Source organism: Nyctereutes procyonoides, unplaced genomic scaffold, assembly GCF_905146905.1.
Source record: "Nyctereutes procyonoides isolate TBG_1078 unplaced genomic scaffold, NYPRO_anot_genome, whole genome shotgun sequence".
Taxonomy (NCBI): Eukaryota; Metazoa; Chordata; class Mammalia; order Carnivora; family Canidae; genus Nyctereutes; species Nyctereutes procyonoides.
In genome coordinates, this window is record NW_026575034.1 from 11,875,772 (window position 1) to 11,891,261 (window position 15,490).

The window sequence follows — 15,490 nt, forward strand, 5'->3', positions numbered from 1 at the left end:
ATGATTTACGCTACTATATAAGTGAAAACAAACCTACCACCACTACCTGATAAAATAAGGCTATAGACTTCTCTAAGGCATCTTTATATTCTCAGTGCCTACCTAGCATAGTACCAGTCAGATAGTGCTAGGGGCTCAATCAGTGGCTGGTGAATAGCTGAAGAGAGGTACTGTTGACTTCCTTTATGAAGTAACATGTTTCTTGGGAGCCTAAGAGGTGATCTTCTATGTGTGGAGCTCTTTATTTCAGAGAGTAAGGGGACAGACAGATAAGTAAGAGATGCTAAGAATTATAATTATGTTAGTGCTAAATCCATGTTCTTTTCTTTGAAAATTCAGTATTTAAACAGAAAATGTACAAATGAATGAAAGATAAAATAATGACATTGGCTACTGATGATCCTAGTAAACTGATAGGATATTTAGAAAATGCAAATCAAGTGGGTATGTACAGTATGCTGAGAATATAAATATCAGTGTTAACACAAAGGACAGGATTGACTCTTTCAGGGCTATTAACATTTCTCCCTGAATAGGTACCTAAAGAAGAGTTTTAAAACATAGACTATTGACCTGATAGATAGTCATTGTGCTCTTCCTCTCAATGATCATTTCTGTCCTAATGTAACTAAGGAAGGCACCTGGAAAATGCTAGACTGTGATGTGTGTTTAAACAACTATCTTAAAGACCAGCCTAGTAAAAGAATTGCTTTGTTTGCATGTCTTACTCTTTGTAGTGAGAATAGGGACATAGTGAAGCTGGGTGTATCTTTTCTATTTCTCCTGTCAATATTTTAGATATTTTATTAAATGAATTTAATAGTGTAAATGAGTAAAGATAAGTTAACTACTGAAGTTATTTTCTGTTTTTTCCTTAAATTAACTTCTTATTAGAGTATAATGTATATACAGAAAAACATATATCCTAAGTGTAAAGTTAGCTCTTCATTAAAGTTCAAGCTAAAACCCAAGACTTTGAAAGAATAAAGCCTGAGTTTTTAAAAGGATGTCTTTGAACTATATCTTGGTTTGTTCTACCTTTCCAGGGTTTTTCTTGGCCCTTAGTGAGGATTTTGAAAAGAGGGGTGGCAATAGCATGCAAAGTTCTTGGAAGAAATTGCACTATATTAAAGATGAATGTTAACAATGGTAACAAGGTGTTTTGTGTATTATCCTGGTGGGACCTAAGAGAAAGAGACAGAGATGAGGGGGAAAGGGACAGAATATCATCAACAAACAAACAAAAATAAAGCAGAACTTCGGGATGCAGCTATATTTTTGTTCAATGCGTACCCATCAGAAGTTGATGGGAAGTGTCTGGGAAGATGGGACTCTGTGTTCTCAAATACTCTTCCCTGTCCCAGAATTGTTCCTGATGAAAGTTGATTTTTTTTTTCTCCTGTTAGAGCTAGATAGATTCTCTATAAGCAAAGATTTGCTGTCCTCTATTAGCTATAGCAACCAGACATTAGCCAAATAAGACAAATGACAAGCAAAAGAGGTGATATCAAGATGTATTTAAGTCATCATTATTTTTTTTAATAATAATAAAAGTCATTCATTGCATTAACCTACTTATAGATAGGTATGCCATTAACTACTCCAAGGTTGTTGGTGCTCAAAAAACTGGTTCTTAGGTCTTAGATGGTTCTCACATTGATCAGTTGACACAAAATGCCTCCTGTATCATAATGCCTTATGATAAGAACAGCAGAGCATATAGAAATATCAATGTCACAGGCCATTCATGACACTCAATTTAGTTGGAGAAAGATGTTTAACGAATTGAAACAATTAATGAGTAAGCAATAGGCCATAGACAATACAAGGCTCCTTTGTGTACTTCCAACCCTGGCCAACCAAGAGAAATTCAATATGCCGACTACTTCATCATGCTAAGGCAGAGCAGAACATAGTCAATACTTTAGGTAGGTTTTAAGCAAAAATGGGTTTGAAAAGGTTTACGTTAAGGCATGGATTCATCCTATCAATGAGACCCTTTCCCTCCTAACTCTCCAGAATTAACTGAGATCAATATACAGTTTGGCATGTACTTTTTGGGACTAGGAAGACCCCTTCCCTGACCTTGAAGGCTTTTCATGCGAAGTTTCTGAGTCCCTTGTTTCTTTCACTCTAGACACCGTGGCTTGTTCAGCAGTAGCACTTTATACCAGTGACTCAGCTATTCCTTGCAGTAAAGAACAGGACCTTTAGGAAATCCCCTCCGAATCCCCTCTCTCTCTCCAATTGCTCTTTCTGACTCTGTATTTTCTATCACTGTCTCCCTTTCTGTGTCATCATTTACAAATATTAGAAACATTCCTTCCGACAGACTATGGAGGCTTTCTTCAATTAAACCACATAAGGAATGATTTACTAGAAATAAGCATTAAAATGATCTTTACTTGCTCACCGTTTTTAACTCAGTGATAGACATTAACATGCTCACGATTTTCAATACACATACGTATTTCCCATCACCAAAAAAGTTAAATAATCCTCATGAAAGAGCAAATGAGTCCCCCTGAGTGTCACTCTGTTTGCATGTTAGCGCGTGGCCAGGTCTCTGCCAAGTGGCTCTCTGATTGACTGCTGCAGATGCTCTTTCTCAAGTATTCTGAGTCATATCTTTAGTACAAGTCTTCAGGGACAAACAATAGCACCTGTTCCTCACAAGATATCAGGCCAGTTAGCCCATTCATGTATCTTTAATGAAGCTCTGGGGCAGATGGCAAAAAATGGCATCATCAACAACTTAGTGCAGAGAAAACGAAGGGGATAAGTGTCGATGCAACAATGCTGTTTCACGAATAGGAAGAGACAGAACCCAAGTGTTTCATGCACATCTGCTGCTGTCTTGATTGTCTGAAAGACGTGAGGAACACCAAGCAATTAAAATTTCCGGGCATGGAGCCCTATTTGATCAAGAATATGTTCCCCACTTTCTCCAAAAGGGCTGCACTTTGGCCGGGGACTGTGGAAATCTAAAATCGATGGACGAGTGTACTTTGGTCCACGCAGTTGGTTTCTCTCCCACCGCACCAACTGAGCTCCTCCCCTGATGGAGCTCCTGGCTTCTCGTTACCCAGCCTGTTAGTGCTGACTCGTGAAGCAGTAAAAAATAATGCAGCGTCCTGCTCGGAGATACATTTTTGGCCACATAATGTTTTGCTCTTTGTATTAACCAAATCAATTTTACCTATGGAATAATGAAAGGATCTTTGAATTTGTGCTAAGGGAAAGCTACGCTTTCAAGAAAAGAAGATGCTATTTGAAATTTTGATAACTTCTTGGAAAAGACATGTGGAGACTGGTCATTCTTTGATGGACTGAGGGGGATTCTATTAGTTTTTCTTCTTTAGTAAAATATTTTTGGAAGTTGCCATTTCTAACGTGACTGCCTTCCCTGGCATGTCATCAAATGGGAAAATAGGATGATGGGAAGAAAGAGGGAAGGCAGGCTTATGTTCTTCAGAGCAGGATGGGGCTTTTCTGTGTATTCACAATTCTTTGTTTGCCCTAAGCCCTGATGCTCAGTGCAGTAAACTTAATTCACAGCTTCCATAGGAGGAAAATATTTTGGGTGCTGATGTGATTCTTAGGTGGCTACCAAGCCCTCTCTCTTTATCACTCCTCCCTTCCTTGTCCTTACTCTCCATTTCTATCCCATCTCCAATCAGTAATTTTCTAGTAAGTACAATAAATGGAAAGCTCTGAAAGGGGGAGATTGTTGCTTTACGAAATACTTGCTTCTCATATTATTTGTATGGGCCATACTGGTCAGCTTTTTATAAAAGGTGGTAGTTGGAAGTATTCATAGACCTCTATTACCCTTGTGAGTTTTTTAAGTCACATAATTCCTTTAAACTGATATCACACTGGGGAAATCTGAATAAGGTGGTTGGACTGTATCAATGTCAATACCCCAGTTGTGATATTGAAGTACAGTTTTTCAAGTTATTACCACTGAGGGTAGAGGACACCTGGGACCACTCTGTATTATTTATTACAAATGCATGTAAATTTACAATTATATTTATAAAACTTCTGGTCATTTGTCATTACAAAGAGTAATAATATTCCTTATCTCATTTAGAACTGTTTAGCAAAAGATGACTTGATGCTTAATATAAGATTGTACTTAAAAGTATAGACTTCGAGCCTGGCAAACCTGGACTCAAATCCTAGCTCTACCACTTTTTAGTTGGCCAAGCTACTGAATCTCTCAGGATTTTGTCCTCATTAAATGAATGAAGAGAAGAATAGTGAATACCTTATAGAGTTTTGAGGATTACAGGAGATATATCACGTAAACCACCTTTGTAATGTTTGACATAGAGAAAATACTGGAAAATATTATTAGTGGCTGTGATGAAGAGGATGATTACCATTACCATCATCATCATCACTATTATTACTTCTGTAATTAAAGTTAGAAGAGGAGTGCTTCATCATCTTGTCTTAGCCAGAATTCTAATTGCTGCTAGGTATCTTGACTTATCTTTAATAAGGGGCACTCTGATTTTTTACATCATTGTTTTACTTAAAATAAGTTAAAGGCAATTTTATCAATCAGAACTAAATGATCATTGCTAATGAATGTATTATAATAAGTTATTGGAATTAATTACAGTAGACTTGTGATCAGATTGTTCTGGGTAGAAAATAAGAGAGAAGGAACAAACTGAAACTGAGCAACATAAGATCTGAAATACTATCTGAAATGCAAAATTATTTTTGGTTGCAGACCTCCAGATATCTCTCCCCAAAGAGCATACACACGTGATCTCTCTCTCTTTTCTATCACTCAAGTCCATGTGATGTAGTGGAAAAAGCACTAGAGAGGGTGCTAAGCAGTTCTGGATTCCAGATCCAGCCCTGTCATAGGCACTGTGTTCTCTCAGGCCATGTCTTTTAGCTCCTCTACCCACCTTTTCCCTATGTGCAAATTGTGAGGTTTGAATTCAATTAGCGATTCTCAGAGAGTGGACCCTGGACCAGCAGCACCAGCTTTACCTGGGTACTTGCTAGGAAAGTACCCTCTCAGATTCCACCTCTATCTACTGGTTCAGAGGCTCTCAGGGTAGGGCCGACCAGTCTTTGTTTTAACAAGCCTTCTGGCTGAACTAGATACATGCTAAAGTTTGGGAATCAGTGCCCTGGATTGCATTGTGGTCTAACTTTTAGATCATTGGACCCAGCTCCCAGAGCTTCTGATTTGTAGGTCTGGGGTGGAGCCTGATAATTTGCTTTTATGTAGTTCTCAGGGGTTGCCAATGTTATTGGTCAGCTACCACACTTTGAGAACCACCAGGCTAGATCAACTCCAAGCTCTGTTCCAACTCTGGTTCTATCATTATGATTACTTTCACAATGTCTTCTGTCGCCCTTCTTATTTACTTTGTCCCTTGGTTTATTGACACTGCCTCTGAATTAATAGCATTGAACATTTCTAACATATCTTACTTTGTAGAGGGTGATAGATGGGAAGGAACTTCCCTAAATTCTTATAACTTATGTTAATATGAAACATCTACAACTCTTTGGCATTGAAGGTGACCCTAGATGGTTTACTTATTTATCTCATGTACATAGCTAGTTACAAAAGAAACATCTTCAGATACCAAGGTGCAAGAATTCAGATCTGATGCTTAATTGCCATTGATCCTTTTATGTTGTCTCATGATCTGAAGAGCTTGAGAACCAATGTAGAAGTAAAATTATGTTTTCATCCTAAGATGCTGTTTAATGAATAACACTAAAGTTCCCCAAATTATATCTTCACATGATTCTTGTAATCCCGCCTCTTCTTTTTCATGGTTTTCTAGATAGTTGGGATGGGATAATGCTCTGTGAGGCCTGGTGTCTGCTAAGAACATGACAAGCCTCTGCCTGTCAAACTGAATTATTTAGTTGGTTCATGTTTTCTTTTTTGAAGTAGAATTAAGGGTAAGAGCCACTATTTCTTGTTTTTTTCTTTTCAGTAACTTGGTAATTTTCTAAAACTGAATATGCAAACTATGTAAGAAAAAAAACAAGGCTCTAATATTTCTTGAGTACCTGTTATGTGTCAGTCAACTGTGCCACAAGTGTTAGTTTTCCGGTCTCCTTAATCCCGACAATAACCACGTAAGGTAGTATCATTAGCTTTTACACGAAGAAACAGACTACAGAAAGTTTAAGTAACTGTTCACGATCACACAGCCAAGCAGATGGCAATATGTAGATTTAAGCTCCGATATGTTTATCAGCAAAGCCTTTCTAGGCATAGTAGATTCTGAACAAATGTGTGATGAACAAATGAGTAAAGGAATAACTATATCACATTATCTTCCTAATGCTGAATTTGAAAAAAAAAAAGAATCATAAAGTTAAAAAGGCTCTATAGATCATTATCTAGTCAGGTTATGCTTACACTTTAAAGTATCTCTACCATATGGGTGTCCAGCCTTTACTTGACCACCTCTAGGGAAATGATGCACACAACCTCTTTAATCGTAGTCATCACTGAATAACTCAGTTTTAGAAAATTCTTCTTTAAGCTTCCCTAAAATCTATTTCTCTGAGCCCAGTTCTGCTTTTTGTAATTGCTCAGACTTAATCTGATTCTTTTGCCATAGTAAGATAGTCTTGTATCTTCTCTCTCCCCAGCTAAATAACCCCCATTTTTTCAGCTACTTCTCAAGACCCGTAGCACATAATAATAACTTAATAAACATTAGTTACAAAGAATGAAAGAATAAATACTCTGCCTAGACTTCTCACTTTCTTGTTCCCTTTTAGAGCATGGAGCATCCGTGCTATTCTAGGCACATGCTAGGAACCATATTTCTAGAAGCAAATGAAATGATTTCCTCTGATCTCCTCTTGCCCTGAACAACAGTCACCTACAAAAAAGACCGTTTTATTTTCTGACATAGAACAGTGCCCTCATCTTTGACATCTCAGGTTTGCATCAGGTCACAGCAAGCTGGAGTTGAACAGCAAACCTAGTGCTTTTCTTCAGGGTTAGAAAGGCAAGACCTGGGCACGAGGGGATCAGCTCCAATTTACGCAGGCTAAGTTTGTACTCTAACGTACAAAACTCGGGCTTACCTCAGCTAAAATGGTAGAAATAGCTGCCCAAAGCTAGTTTCTTTCACGCCCCACTGGCAAGGTAGTAATTGCACAAAGACCTTTTTATTATAAGTTGATTTTCTTGAGAAATGAATTCAGAAAAATACTGTAAAGTGTTTATTTTTTGCTTGCCCTTTATTAACCCACCTCTTAGGGCTTTCCCTCGAGAAAAACTGTTGGTAAATGAAACCTCTTAGACCCACAGAGAAGCATTTTTGCATCACGTCCCCGGCTGTGGAGGGAACAGGGACAGGACAAGGCAGGTTGGCGCTATTTAAACAGGGTCATCAACCAGTATATGGAATTTTGCCTAAAGAGAAGATTTAAGAATTTAAACAGGGGAAGGGTTTAGAATTGGTAGAATTAATGGAAATGTTTGTATCTTAAACAGGATATAATGCAGCTTTTTTTACACAAGTAAAGATCCCAAAGACCCAGTTTGAACTTAGAGATCATTTCTGTTAGTACATCCTAGTTTTGGTCTTTAAATAACAAAAGTCCTGTAGTTGAACCTATAAAATCATACACTAAAAGCCAGGACAAAACCTTCCTGTGATGCTATCCTGGAATCAGGGTAGCTATGCATCGAGTGAAAAAGGGAGCTAGGAAATTAAAATGTGATTTCACAGCCATGATTTTGTCATAGCTCTTATTTTCTTTATATAGAATACAAATACTGATATAGAGTGAAGATTTTCTATTTTGCATTTTTGTGCTCTTTGATACATTTATTGAGGTCAAATGAAATTTGATATAGTAGGATTTATTATGAAATGCTCTCTGAATACAACTCCATAATTACTGAGCTACATGGTAGTGCATAAAGCTGTAAAACTGCTAAGCCAGACAAGCAATTTATATGTTACATCGAGGTGTGTATGGCAAAGAATATTAGTTTAATTGGGAGCCAAGATGTAGTAGCCTTAAATCTGAAGAGCTATATGTTTAACATAATGCGGTAAGGCTTTGAAATAAGATCCCTAAACTGAGGAGATACAGCTTTTGGAATATATAACAATTAGACATTATTTTCTGACCAAGGATACTAAATACTGTTTTCCAAATAAAGGGCAGAATGCAAAGCAGGTGAAAGGGCAAAACCTTTCAACATTGCGCAGTGTAAAAAGCAAACTTGTCTCTCCTGGTCGTTTTGTTAAAGAAAAAACAGAGAGAGAGAGAAGGAAAGGAAAAAGGGAAGGAAAAGAGTCAAGATAAAAGAAAACCATTCACCACGATTTGGTGGAAGCAGGGATGAGGCAAATGCACAACGAGGTTGTGTCCTTGGAGTGCTAATGGCATCTAAGAAGGGACTTGATGACTTTGGCTCGCGATTTCTCAGGGAGCAGATTTGGAATGAGGTCAGAAGTGGGTGGCTGTTTGGGTACCAGCACAGCAGCAGGAGTGAAAAACAAATACTTCTTGGCATACATTTGCTCTATCTGATCATAGGCTCTCTTCTGTTTAGCAGGTTCAGGGTCACATGCCTCCGCTCATGATCCCAATTTTTCCACATGACCAGCGGACCCTGGCAGCAGCCGCTGCTGCCCAGCAGGGCTTCCTCTTCCCCCCTGGAATAACATACAAACCAGGTAAGTAGAGAGGAATTTAACATTCTTTTGGAAATGCTAAGATCCCCATGTTTTTCTGAGCAGTCACAACAAACACAGGAGCATACAAAGGAACCATGAATAAAACGATCATAAAAGCTGATTTTCACGTAAAATTAGAAATAGGAAGTTAATTGGGAGGAGGGCATGTTAATAAACTCACTGGTTGCTAAAAACTTTTTTAGCACTCTTTTTTCCACTTGGTTTGTTCTGAATTCACAGACAGAATGCTACTTTCCCTGGGGACCACAAATTTTTGTCAGTTCTCTCTCATACCTTAACTGTGAATAATTGTCTCTGGTTAAAGACCCTTTCCTCCTCCTGCGAGCTTTCATGCTCCGTTACAGTGGTCACATACACTGTGAAATGTTATTGTTGTTTGTTGTCTGATTTCTCCTGGAAGAAAAGTTAAAACTGGACTGATTTAATTAGCTCACCACTAAGAGGTAAGATTCCTTTTGATTTTAGTTTAAATAATGAAGCATTCAGTAGTTATTTTCTCATTCATCTTTGAACCTCAAAATCAGGTCACATAACCTTGCAGTGAAATATGTTTTGAGACGATTTAGCAAATGTTATGATTTTTCTTTATTCCTCTGAGTTTACTGGACTCCTGGGGAATTCAATTAGGGACATAATGGTTTGAAGCTTCTTTCAGAGCCTCCTTGTAAACAGGGCTTTAAATGTTTAAAGATATGTTGCCAAAGGAATCCAATGTAGGAAGATAGTGAAGTAAATAAAGTCAACCTTAATTTCATTTGTGCATTCTTTGTAAGTGACCTCAGCTCAGAAGTAGTGACCTTGTTCTACTCATTAATAATTTCCGTGTCAAGTTCTTTTTAACATATTAACCTGATTATATTAGCCACCAAGTCTGAGTGCAACAAATCTGAGTGCAGCGGTTTCTTTGTGTAGAGGGTTTATAAAGCGAACAAAGGCATTTTAATGTGCTTAAAGTAATAATAAAATATAAATCACGTTACTGAAGTCCTCAGTAAGGAAGCTTACTAAAGTAGCATAAAAACAAAGCTTGTGAATTTTAGCATCTATTTTAATTGCTCGTTGCTATCGATTACTATTTTGCATTTGGTAGATTGCTACTTTCTTTGGGAGGAAAGATGGGATGCCTGTCAAACCTCAAATGTTTTGAGGAATAGAGATGTTAAGGAATTGGCTCATTTTGAGGACTGCATCTAATTAACCAGACCTGGTTTTACCCAAAGATTTTGGGATACCTGAATGAAAGAAAATTGTATTGTTCAAACTGTCAGAATTTGATTTTCCTAGGGCGGAATTTGTAGAGCAAGGGATATTCCCTAGGAAACTGATATCCATATTGGGGACAGGAGTATATTCTGTCAGAGACTATTTTCTCTCAATGCAGGGGTTTGGTTCTCCCCTGATCTCTCTTGAGTACTTCTGAGCTATTTCTCAATCTTGACTTCCTTGGAAACACCGAATCTCACTCGTCCTCCCTCTACCTTAGAAATCTCTTCAATGAACTATCAATGGAAACCTTTTATTTAATTTCGGTGTTTCTGAATTTAAAGTGCTTCACATTTAAAAATCAGGTATGAGCCTTATTTTCTACTGAACACACAACATCAATATAGTTGACATGTTACCTAATTTTGCTGAAACAATGATGCCATTTTTCATGGGGAGATGTGTTGTTCTATAGTTAATGAATTTGGACCACTTTTTAGAAATTCTTTTCACCAACATTAATGAGACAGTAGTAAGTACTGAAGAAGAATATGGAGATTGGGAGAATATTATTGCACAGGAATGTTATCTCCATCGAACAACATGTGTGCAACATACAGCAGTGTTCAAGGGGTAACAGAATTGTGTTTGATTATGGTGGCTTAAAACCTGTTGGTTAAGGCATGACAGTGGATTTGGGCCATGGGACAATTTTTAATCACAAGCAAGGCTGATAAAATAAGGTATTTTCTGTGACCCCTACCTAGGTTACATCAGAGGGTTTTATTAACCAGAACTCTAAATTCTTTAATATTTTGACCAATCTGGGTTTTATTATAGATACAAATTATACTTTAAAGGATTAAAATTATTTGTTCTTATGTAATTAGTAGAGAATACATACCAGGGAGACTTAATCAATACGGTGTTTTTGTCCTTCATGTGAATTGGGGGAGCAGAATTGTGTTGGACTGGAGTCTGGACTAGAAAAATTTTTTTGCTCCAAACTGAGCTATGATAATTTCACTTGAAATACATGTGAAACAATGATTAAATTTTTATTTTTTAAGATTTTATTTATTTATTCATGAGAGACACAGAGAGAGGCAGAGAGAGAGGCAGAGACAGGGGAAGCAGGCTCCATGCAAGGATCCCGGGACTCCGGGGGCACTCCCTGAGCCGAAGGCAGATGCTCAATCACTGAGCCACCCAGGCCTCCCATTGATTAAATTTTTAGAAGGGAGTAGTTCTGTCATATATAAAAGCATTGAAATGGTGGCCTCACTTTATATTTTGGTTCCTAGTCAAGAGGATGAGCAATCACTATCTTGGTCTTTATAACTTACAGACTAAATGGTTCTCTTTTTGCCCTTTTCCACCTTCCCATAACCTGAAACTGTTCCATAGTGTTTGTGCTTTCAGCTGATTGAATAATTGTCTTGATTTCTAGACAGCACAGGCTGCCTGAAGTTGATGTTCCCTGCCAAAGTTGACTGTTTCTGAATCCATTATTAGGATAGTCTAAACAAATATACTTAGGGCTCTGGACCTTCTTCTCTTCCCCTAATTTGACTCATTGCTCTGGATACATCAGGGTCCCCTGTGTAGTGAACACCAAACAAGTCTTCCCAGTTTGGTGGGTTGCTGAGAAGGCATGTGGCCTATAGGGATTGTGCAGTTTCCAGGGAATATCTATCAGGTTAATATCTGTAGACATAGCTTTATTGAGTTTTGACCCTTAATTTTCTTTTTTCTTTTTTTTTTACTGTTCTGTAATTAGACACATCATTCTAGAAAAAAAAAGGTCATCAGGGCTCAGAACATACACCACAGGGGTACCTGAGTGGCTCAGTGATTGAGCATCTACCTTTGGCTCAGGACATGATCCCAGGATCCTGGGATCAAGTCCCATAGAGAGCCTGCTTCTCCCTCTGCCTATGTCTCTGCCTCTCTCTATGTCTCAAGAATAAATACATAAAGTCTTTTTTTAAAACACTGCAAAATTTTGTTTGTTTTATTCTTTCACATCATAAAATAGAGATACAGCAATCTGGGGCAAGATTAAGCACCTATATTTGAGAAAATTAAAAGATTAAGCCTCTTGTATAGCTAGCGATATGTATGTCAGACAGGATTGAATTGCCTATAAAATAAAAATAATGGATAGCCTCCTTCATAGGCCAGGGATGGTGCAGCTGACCCATGGACTCTGTGTAGTTCAGATTTTTAAAATATTTGCTGCTGAGCAGCCTGTGGCTTCGTAGGAGATTCAGAGAATAGGATCTCTGCCTATGCCTGGCTTCTCCACCCATATTATAAAATAATAGCTGAAGCCTCCTGAGTAGTTGCTTTGTGCCAAACACTGTACTAAATATTTCACATGGATTATTTTATTTGTTACTTGAACATGTCATTTAGCCTTGCTGAGCCTCACATTTTTGTCATCTAAAAATATATGTCCACTGCTCAATGTGGGTGTGAAGATTAACTTTGTTAAAATTTATGAAAATTCTTTGAAAATTCTAAGGCACTAGGTTTTGAGGGTAAAGTCTGACCATGAAATTAAGTAAATTTAACATTAAACTACATCCTTACCCATTAAAAATGTCCAAAAACTAAACATTGGACTGAGATAAGCTTATATCACTATGCATAATGTTTCCAAGGTCCACCCATATTACATTATATATGGAAAGCTCACTCTTTTTTATGGCTGAATAATATTCCATATGTCTGTGTCTTTGTACATATACAAGTGTGTGTCTGTATGTATAATATATAATATGTAACATATTATATGAAGAGACAAATAGTTTGTTTATCCATTCATTTGTTGATGGACACTTGGGTTGTTTCCACATTTTGGTCATTGTGAATAATGCTGCTGTGAACATTAATATACAAATATCTGAGTCCTTGCTTTCAGTTCTTTTGGTTATTTATGTAGGAACAGAATTGTTGGGTCATATGGTAGTTCCGTGTTTAACTTTTTGAGAAACTGCTAAACTGTTTTCCACAGAGGCTGCATCATTTTATACTCCTACCGACAATGTAAGAGTTCCAATCTGTTTACATCCTCACCAACACGTGTTATTTTCTAATCGTTACAAAAATATTATAGTGATCCTAGGAGGTATGAGATAGTATCTCATGTGGTTTTGTTTTTTCTTTTTGCTTTTTAAAAATATTTTATTTGTATTTATTCATGAGAGACACACACACACAGAGGCAGGGATATAGGCAGAGGCAGAGGACTGGATCTAGGATCCCGGGATCATGAACTGAGCCAAAGGGAGACACTCAACTACTGAGCCACCCAGGTACCCCTTTCATTTGGTTTTGATTTTCATTCTCCTAATGATTAATAATTATGAGCATCTTTTCATGTGCTTAATGGAAATTTATTTATTTTTCTTGGAGAAAGTACTTTGTCTAGTACTTTGCCTAGTTTTTAATTAGGCTGTTTGTTTTTTGTTATTAAGTTTCAGGAGTTCTTTATATATTCTAGATATTAATCCCTTATCAGATATATGTTTTGCAGATATTTCCTTCTGTTTGCCTTTTCGTTTACTTGATAGTATCATTTGATGCACAAAAGTTTTTAATTTTGATACACTCCCATTTATCTATTTTTTTTTCTCATGGCCTATATTTCTGTTATCACGTCCATGCAATTGTTGCCAAATACAAAGATTTACTCCTGTGTTTTCTTCTAAGAGTTTTATAGTGTTAGTACATATGTTTAGGCCTTTGATTCACTTGAGTTCATTTTTATATGTTATTTAAAGTTCAACTTCATTCTTTTGCATGTGGATAGTACTGACATCTTAACAATGTTAAGTCTTCCTGTTCATGGACATTTCCATGTATTTAGGCTTTAAAATTTTTTTTAGCAATATTGTATAGTTTTCATTGTGCAAGCCTTTCACCTCTGGTTAGATTTCTTCCTAAGTATTTAATTACTTTAGATGCTATTATAAATAGAAATGCTTTCTTAATTTTCTTTGGATTGTTCATTGCTGGTATATAGAAAAACAAATGACTTGTGGGTGTTAATTTTACAAGGTTACAACTTTTGCTAAATTTTTTTAGTTCTGGTAGCTTTCTTGTAGATTCTTTGGAATTTTCTACACATATGATCATCTCATATGCAAGTAGAGATAGTTTTACCTCTTGCTTACCAATTTTGATACCTTTTGCCCTCTCTCCCTCTACCTTTCTTTCTCCCTCTCTTTCTCTTTCTTCTTCTCTTTCTCTCTCTCCATCTCTCTCTCTCTTTCTTTTTGAACAGTGCTGGCTTGAACTTCCAGTATAATGTTGTATAGCTGCAGTGAAAGCAGGCATCATTATCTCATTCCTGACCTTAGAAGGAAAGCTTTCTGGTCTTTTACCATTGAATACGATGTTAACTGTGGATTTTTCATAAATATCCTTTATTGTGCTGAGGAACTTTCCCTCTATTCCTAAATTTCTGAGAGTTTTTATCCTGAAAGGGTATTAGATTTTGTGAAATGCCTTTTCTGCATCAATTGAGATAATTATGTGGATTTCTTCCCCTTTGCTCTATTAATGTGATGTATGACATTGATTTTGTGTGTGTGCTGAACCACCTTTGTCATCCAATATGTATATTGGAGGTATGCATAGGTGTGTATATGTATATATAAATATACATGTATATACATATATATATATAAAATATATATTCTCATATACATATATATCTCATATATAAAAATATATATTCACATTTAATTTTCTTGGCAACTCTAAGGTGGCATTATATCTATTTTGTTAAAAGGAAAAAAGGTACAAATGGTCAAATAAGTTGATTAAGTTTCCAAGCTTTCCCATCTAGAAATTAGAAATGGAGACAGAATTCAGACTGAAATTCTCTGATTTGATATTTTATACTCTTGCAGACATGCTTTAAGTATGTAGGATATTAACAAAAGTCTAGCTCTTTATTTGCTGTGGAAAATATGTTATTTATATGTATGGATTCATCGAAATGGCATCTTGTAATGCTAGCTATTTCCACCTCTTTTAGAATATGTAAAGCTGAGGTTTATAACCACTATTACTGGAATACTTGAATAATTAAATTTATCTACTGGAAGTTAAGACAGTTTTTCTGAGATTCTTTAGATCAGTAATTTCATTTTTAAATAAGAGTATTGAGGTCCAAGAAGAAAATATGCACATCCATATAAACTAACCTAGTTTTCTGGAGATCAAGGTTACTTTGACTATGCCCTCCATCACATATGGAAGCTATATCATTTATGAGCTATACTAAGGTATGAACTTTGAGTTGATTTTTTAAATTTCTTGTAATGGATGGATTTATTTTTTTGTAATTTATTTATTCATTAGAGAGAGAGAGAGAGAAAGCATGAGCCAGAGGGGCAGAGGGAGAGGGAGAGAAAATTCCTAGCAGACCCCATGCAGAGCACAGAGCCCAACATGGCTTGAACTCATGACCTGGAGATCGTGACCTGAGCCGAAACCAAGAGTCAGACATTTAACTGACTATGCCACTCAGGTGCCCCATAATGGAT

The 15,490-nt window shown here is 36.8% G+C and overlaps 1 protein-coding gene across 1 annotated transcript in view; it reads left to right on the forward strand.

Moving 5' to 3' along the window:
- Nucleotides 1-15,490, forward strand: part of SOX6 (SRY-box transcription factor 6) — a 411,290-nt gene that overhangs the window by 274,121 nt on the left and 121,679 nt on the right. Inside the window, exon 7 of the mRNA XM_055317952.1 lies at nt 8,582-8,705. Within this exon, the coding sequence (XP_055173927.1) occupies nt 8,582-8,705 (124 nt within the window). The remainder of the gene's footprint in view (nt 1-8,581; nt 8,706-15,490) is intronic.